Source organism: Protobothrops mucrosquamatus, unplaced genomic scaffold, assembly GCF_001527695.2.
Source record: "Protobothrops mucrosquamatus isolate PMUCROS unplaced genomic scaffold, P.Mucros_1.0 scaffold3794, whole genome shotgun sequence".
NCBI lineage: Eukaryota > Metazoa > Chordata > Lepidosauria > Squamata > Viperidae > Protobothrops > Protobothrops mucrosquamatus.
Window position 1 is genome coordinate 27,513 of NW_015389747.1, and position 8,279 is coordinate 35,791.

The 8,279-nt window shown below is 38.8% G+C and overlaps 1 protein-coding gene across 1 annotated transcript in view; it reads left to right on the forward strand.

Moving 5' to 3' along the window:
* The first annotated feature begins 5,247 nt into the window (after nt 1-5,247).
* LOC107298193 (zinc metalloproteinase-disintegrin-like HR1b) overlaps nt 5,248-8,279 on the forward strand; it is a 19,854-nt gene continuing 16,822 nt past the window's right edge. The window contains exons 1-2 of the mRNA XM_015827561.1: nt 5,248-5,299; nt 7,753-7,850. Coding sequence (XP_015683047.1) covers nt 5,248-5,299; nt 7,753-7,850 — 150 coding nt within the window. The remainder of the gene's footprint in view (nt 5,300-7,752; nt 7,851-8,279) is intronic.

Genomic DNA, 8,279 nt, shown 5'->3' on the forward strand with positions numbered 1-8,279 from the left:
AGTAATTTTAATGGGAACACAGCAATCAATATTTGGCTTTTAATTAGGTTTTAGTGGGGTTATTTTGTGTATTTTTGTATGATTTTTTTGTATCCTGTATATTGTATTTGTGTTTTTAATATGCTGTGAACCGCCCTGAGTCCTACGGGAGAAGGGCGGTATACAAATTAAATTAACCTTAACCTTAACCTTAACCTTAAATAATAGAGATAATTCTTGGCAAGCACCTGCATAGAGAGGACATTAGAGAATAACATGTTCCATCAATTTAATAATTCCTCTACCACATGGACAGAAGGGGATTTTTTTTGGTATCCTCCTTCAGGAATTGCTTTTGGGAGGGCATTGAATTGCGCTAGGGATAAGGTCCTTCTGAATTTTGGGATACTTGTGTGATTGAAATATCTGACTGGTTGGAGAAGATGTGCAGAGTAGCTCAAGAAGGGATTTCTGAGAATTTATTTACTTGTTTATTTAGAAAATGTATATGGGTGCCCACTCATTCTCCACGAGTAGAGCTGGAGACTCTGCTTACAGCTCTCAATCAATGGGCAACTGTTTGAGATAAGCTGCCAGTGCATGTTCATGGCCCATCATTGTGATGGCTGCCCCAAAAATACATTTTTGATAACTTATCTGGTGTTAAATACCAACTTACATCATAAAAGTTATCTTTTAAATTATAGTTTAATGTAAATTTTAATCTTTTATTCCACATATTCTCCCATTGTTCAAGCATTACATTGTACCCAAAATTCCTTGCCCACTGAATCATACAATGTTTACTTGTTCATTTTCCAAATTTAAATTCAATAACATCTTATAAACTTTAGCAATAATATGTTCATCACGACCACACAGTAGGATTTCCAATTCATTTTTAACAAAACTAAACCCATGATTCTTTTTGCCGAGATTAAGCCTTTCTTTCAATTGCATAAGTGTGAACCAATGGCAGACATGACCTTGTGATTCTAGCTTCTCCTTGGATCTGAGGGTAGGCTCCCCCAAATTAAAATTAATTATTTTACCATAGGTCCACCAATTCAGCCTCATCACCATCTCTTTTCTAAAAAAAGTTTTCTTGTGGGGAAACCCAAAGTGGCACCTTCATAGAAAACCTTGTTATATTCCAAACTCCAAAATGGCACATCTAACAAAATGATTGTTGAAATCAACACTTTAACTTTGTCATACGACAAGTAACCGTGCCAGCCATACCTTAATTCATGGCCTTCCAGTAACCTCTTATTCTGAAGGTTCACCCATTCTTTTAGCCAAACCAAACAACAAGCGTCAAAGTACAATTTCACGTAAACCCAAGCCCCCTCTTTCTTTGCAATAATTCACATCTGATTCTCGGGTTTTCCCCCTGCCATATAAATTTTGAAATATTCCTCTGCCATTGTTTCAACAGAATATCAGTTGCCAGTATTGGTAATGTTTGAAAGAGGAAAAGCATCTTTGACAAAACATTCATCTTGATTACAGAAATTCCACCCAATAATGATAAAAGCAATTTATCCCATCTTACTACATCTTTTCTAATACCGTTCCAGAGAGGCACATAATTATTTTTGAACAATTTTGTGTTTGAGTTTGTTAACATAACCCCCAAATATTTCACCTTTTTCTCAATCCTAAAACCAAACTTTTTACTCAGTATATCACCATCCTGTGAGGTCATATTCTTAATCAACATTTAAGTTTTCTGCTTCTTTATTTTAAAATGAGCCAAGTACCCAAACTCATTTCATTTCCTCATCAAATATTCTATATTATGTTTTGGGTTTGCAGAAATATAACCAAATCATCAGCAAGGGCCCTCAGTTTATAAAATTCTTTCTTAACATTTATACCTTTTATTTTCCCATCTTGCACAATATCTCTATTCAGAACTTCCAACAGCAGGATAAACAGCAGTGGAGACAACGGACATCTGTTTCTTGTACCCTTACGAATTTCACATGAATTAGTTAGATCGTCATTAATAACAACTTTTGCTTGTTGTGATGTGTAAACAGCTTTGACTCCTTGAATAAAATTCCCATTAAAATCCATTTCTTGCAGGACTTTAAACATAAAGACCCAATTTAAGTTGTCAAAGGCCTTCTCAGCCTCTAAGAATATTAAAACTGCCTGTTGTTCATTATGATATTGTAAATATTCAATAATATTCAAAACAGTACTCACATTAAATGGACGTTTCTCCAGGCCTTCCTTCCCTCTATCATCTTCTGGAGTCCATTTAAGCTCACGCCTACTGCTTCAGTGACTCCATCCAGCCACCTCATTCTCTGTCGTCCCCTTCTTCTATTGCCCTCAATCTTTCCCAGCATTAGGCTCTTCTCCAGTGAGTCCTTCCTTCTCATCTGGTGGCCAAAGTATTTGAGTTTCAACTTCAGGATCTGGCCTTCTAAAGAGCAGTCAGGGTTGATCTCCTGACCGGTTTGATCGCCTTGCAGTCCAGGGGACTCGCAGGAGTCTTCTCCAGCACCATAATTTAAAAGCCTCAATTCTTTGGCACTCAGCCTTTCTTATTGTCCAAATTTCACATCCATACATTGCAAATGGGAAAACCATGGCCTGGACTATACGCACTTTTGCTGGCAGGGTGATGTCTCTGCTTTTTAGTATGCTGTCTAGATTTGCCATAGCTTTCCTCCCCAGGAGCAAACATCTTTTAATTTCTTGGCTGCAGTCCCCATCTGAGGTGATCTTGGAGTCCAGGAAAATAAAATTTGTCACTACCTCCATTTCTTCCCCATCTATTTGCCAGGAATTGAGAGGGCCGGATGCCATGATTTTGGTTTTCTTAATGTTGAGTTTCAAGCCAACTTTTCCACTCACCATCTTCACCCACATCAAGAGGCTCTTTAGTTCCTCTTCACTTTCTGCCATTAGAGTGATATCATCTGCATATCTTAGGTTGTTGATATTTCTCCCGGCAATCTTAATTCCAACTTTTGATTCATCTAGCCCTGGCTTTCTCATGATGTACTCTGCATATAAGTTAAATAGGCAAGGTGACAGTATACAGCCTTGCCGGACTCCTTTCCCAATTTTGAACCAATCAGTGGTTCTGTGTCCAGTTCTCACTGTTGCTTCTTGACCCGCATATAGATTTCTCAAGAGACAAATAAGATGGTCTGGTACTCCCATCTCTTTAAGAACTTGCCCATCTTTGCATGAAACGTTCCCTTCATATCTCCAATTTTCTTGAAGAGATCTCTGGTCCTCCCTATTCTGTTGTTTTCTTCTATTTCTTTGCACTGTTCATTTAAGAAGGTATTCTTATCTCTTCTAGCTATTCTCTGGAATTCTGCATTCAATTGGGTGTATCTTTCTCTTTCTCCTTTGCCTTTTTGCTTTCTTGCATTTCTTTTTCTTTGGGATGGTTTTAGTTGCTACCTCTTATACAATGTTGCGAACCTCCATCCATAGTTCTTCAGGCACTCTGTCTATCAGATCTAATTCCTTAAATCTATTTGTCACCTCTATTGTATATTCATCAGGAATATGATTTAGTTCATACCTGAGTGGCCTAGTGCTTTTCCCTACTTTCTTCAATTTAAGCCTAAATTTTGCAATGAGAAGCTCATGATCTGAGCCACAGTCAGCTCCTGGTCTTGTTTTTACTGACTGTATAAAGCTTCTCCATCTTTGGCTGCAGAGTACATAGTCAATCTGATTTCTAGGTTGACCGTCTGGTGATGTCCATGTGTATAGCCGTCTCTTGGGTTGTTGGAAAAGCGTGTTTGCTATGACCATCGTATTCTCTTGGCAAAGTTCTATCAGCCTGTGCCCTACTTCATTTTGTACTCCAAGGCCAAACTTGCCTGTTATTCTGTTGCCTTCCTACTCTAGCATTCCAATCCCCCATGATGATAAGGACATTTTTTGGTGTTAATTCTGTAAGGTGCTGTAGGGCTTCATAGAACCTGTTAATTTCATCCTCTTCAGCACCAGTGGTTGGGGCATAGACTTGGACTACTGTGATATTGAATGGTTTGCCTTGGATTCGAACTGAGATCATTCTGTCATTTTGGGAATTGTATCCCAGTATTGCTTTTCCTACTCTTTTATTGACTATGAAGGCTACTCCATTTCTTCTGAGGGATTCTTGCATGCAGTAGTATACCTGATGGTCATCTAAGTTAAATTCACCCATTTCTGTCCATTTTAGTTCACTGATTCCTAAGATGTCGGTGTTCAGTCTTGTCATCTCTTGTTTGACCACGTCTAGCTTGTCTTGATTCATGGATCTTACATTCCAGGTTCCTATGGAGAAAAGATCTTTACAGCATCGGACTTTCCTTTCACCACCAGATGCATCCACAGCTGAGTGTCCTTTCAGCTTTGGTCCAATCGCTTCACTCTTTCTGGCGCTACTACTACTAGCCCTCTGCTCTTCCCCATAGCATATTGGACACCTTCCGACCTGAGGAACTTATCTTCCAGTGTCATATCTTTTGGTACTGTCCATGGGGTTTTCATGGCGAAGATACTGGAGTGGGTTGCCATTTCCTTCTCCAGTGGATCACATTTTGTCAGAACTCTCTGCTATGACCTGTCTGTCTTGGGTGTTCCTGCACGGCATAGCTCATAGCTTCATTGAGTTACGCAAGCCCCTTTGTCACGACACGGCAGTAATCCATGAAGGGGGAAGGAACTATATGAAGAGATAACAAAAGTTCTTGAGTTCTCTACAAAGTGAGAAATCTATTATGGCACAGAGGTGTTTTTTTTTCCCTGTAGTGAAATCAGGGATCCCTTAGGCAAATGCATTGACATGGATTCAGTCATTGCTAGCAATATAGAAAAGAGACTAGATTGCTCCAAAAGTGCCTCTTACTCACAAAATACTGTAAAAACCATCTCTTGGCATTTAAGACCCCATGCACCAGAGGCCCCAAATTTAGTCGTATTAACAGGTGAGCCAGGGAAAGGTCTGCTGTGACCAATTAATAGCCTCCTTTGGGCTTTTCCTTTGGGGATGCCCTGAACGAACCCTTTCAGCTGTCATTTTTGGAGTGACATGCGCTAAGCCAGCTGGAAAACTGCCCTCCAGTAGTATTGTTACAACTCAGAATTTGTGCAAATCCTTTAGCAAACACCTTCTCATATGAGGGCATGAATGAAGCTGAAGGACTCACTCCTTGCTTCTCATAGTCAACAGAGGAAGAGCTCAGGTTGGCTTGAAAGCAGGAAGAGATTGCCTGTCTTCCAGCCAAATCCAGCCTCAAAATGATCCAGGTTCTCTTGGTAACCATATGCTTAGCAGTTTTTCCATATCAAGGTAAGATGTTCTCTTTAGTTCCTTTGTTCAGATTATTACTGCTAAAAGACTATTACACCCAACAGATTGCTATGTTGTTGTGATTGTTTGGGGTTTTATTTTTGACAATTAACCAAAATTTGCTCCACAGATTTAGCAAAAGAATACTCTCAAGAATCACATTTGTTCTAAAGTTACATAAATGGTTTCTTGGTATTTACTTAAATTTTCTCAAGCCACGAGCAGATCCTAAGAAAGAAAAGTCCTAAGATCTTCAGAAGAAAAGCATATTGAAGTTGGAGAGAACGATTTTCAATGATGTGAGTTTTTAAAAAAGGATTAGAAGACTGAAGAGGACAGAGAGACAGCGTTTGTGGCAAGAAAATTTCAGAAAGCAAAATGTTAAAGAAAAATAAAGTGTTTTCGGTTTTAATTTTCTTTCAGTAGGTCAATTAGACATCCTGTAATTAAGTATGCATAATATTCAGCCAAACAAAAGCTAGTACTATTGCTGTTACAGAGAATCTACAAACTGTACTCAAGATAATATGACACTAACTTTTCTCAATGGAATATCTTGAATTATTTTAAATTATTTCTTCCTTCCTTTCCTTTTACTCTGCAGAAATCCAGGGAGATTCCTCTCTGAAATTCTTCCCAAGTTCTCCTTCCTTCTGTGGGCTGAGATACTTTTTCCATGCCAGTTGACAGTCTATGGCTCTTCTTCCTGTCTCCCAAGTCATTCCCACATTTCATTGCAAACAACGATACTCAATTGATTCAGAAGTTGCCAAACACAATTAAGGGTTAGAGACTCACTGTGGTAGCCCTGGTTTTTTTCTTTTTTAAATAGCAAGGAAAGATGGGGATGCCCATACCAGCAGTAATTTATGGAGAACAATATAGGAAAGAAGAAAGGGAGATGGAAAGGAAATTGCTGCTTATTCTGTGCTCTAAGCAAGAGAGGAATAGTAAGCTTGCTTGCTAGTAGGTGGAGGTGAACCTCTCCCATGATTCTGAGAGTTCAGGTACAAATGGGTAGGTACATAAATAGGTATGAGGAAGATGTATTCTTTTGTCTGGGGTTGCCCATCAGTCTGAGCAGACACGTTTCCAGGTTACCCACTCCCTTCCATTAATCTGCTAACAAATCTTGGTCTCAGTTGTGATTGTGCACCCAAGAGGACCTTCAGGTGTCAGACTGTCACATTTACAAAATAAGTTAAGGAACAAATAGCAGGTGATCATGCAATGTCCATATGGGAACCAACTCTAAATTTTTCAGCTATTGGTCTAATTCTGAAATCACTACTTATTTACATGTTGTTAGGTGCTCCAGTGATAATTATGATGCTGTGGGCTGTCCATACATTCTTTTGAAAGTGAACGAAAGGAAAGTCAGAAAAACTGTTAGGATGGCAGTGAAATAGCAGTTCAACTAAAAGGAATCAAGATCACGTGAAGTATTAATACCACTTTACAGTGCCTTGGTAAGGCCACACTTGGAATACTGCATCCAGTTTTGGTCACCACGATGTAAAAAAGATGTTGAGACTCTAGAAAGAGTACAAAGAAGAGCAACAAAGATGATTAGGGGACTGGAGGCTAAAACATATAAGGAACGGTTGCTGGAATTGGATATGTCTAGTTTAACAAAGAGAAGGACGAGGGGAGACATGATAGCAGTGTTCCAATATCTCAGGGGCTGCCACAAAGAAGAGGGAGTCAAGCTATTCTCCAAAGCGCTTGAAGGCAGGACAAGAAGCAACGGGTGGAAACTAACCAAAGAGAGAAGCAACCTAGAACTAAGGAGAAACTTCCTGACAGTTAGAACAATTAACCAGTGGAACAACCTGCCTCCAGAAGCGGTGAATGCACCAATACTGGAAGTTTTTAAGAAGAAACTGGACAGCCATTTTTCTGAAATGGTATAGGGTTTCCTGCCTGAGCAGGAGATTGGACTAGATGACCTCGAAGGTACCTTCCAACTTTATCATCATCATCATCATCATCATCATCATCATCATCATCATTATTATTATTATTAGCTGCATTTGCATAGAAATCTAAGTTTCCCTAGCTTTTTGACTAATGGATATGCTAAACCATAATGCAGTATGATTTACTGAATTGTGTGAATCAGATTATTGTGATTTACTATTTCTGGTGTTATCCTTATCACTCAGTGCACAAACCTGCACATTGGTTTAGATTTATTTTTTTCTTCTAATTATTCAAGTTCCAAAATGTTTCTTTTGCACCTGCCCAAAGCAATGTCTCCACTTAGACTTCCATCTCCCAAACATTATTCAGCAAATTGAATTCCCAGAGAAAATCTGGATTTCTGTGCTGTGTCCCACTAGAAAAAGATTACATAATTCACTGATAATTGAATAACAAATTGTGTTGTGGATGTGAAAATGGTAGAATAACATCCCAAAGTAAACCAAACCATCTTTTTTTTCCTTATGAAGGGAGCTCTATAATCCTGGAATCTGGGAACGTTAATGATTATGAAGTCGTGTATCCACAAAAACTCACTGCATTGCCCCAAAGAGCAGTTCAGGCAAAGGTAAGAGAAAGATCTTTGTTTCATCAACAAATTATTTCTTGTCAGCCCACAGAAATTTTGATGTTCCTTTTCTGCCATCTAACGGTTATCTGAATTTTGGATTGCAATTTACGTTCCTGCTTGCATTATTTATTTATTAATTAAACAAATGTATCCCAATACACACAAAATTGAGGAGACTCCTGGCAATTTACAAACAGAATATCCTAATATTAATAGATTAGTATAAGTAACAAAGTGTTGGGAGACACCCAGCTGTACAGTAAGGAGGGATCAAGTAGGGAATTAGCCATGAGTCATTTCATAGCTGCAACAGATCTAGGACTGACATCCTCCACTACCCCAAGATATTCCATTAAAGTTTATCTATCTGTTCTGAGGAGAAGGGAAGCAGTCTAGGGAGATTCCTGTATTATAGGCAGAATACAG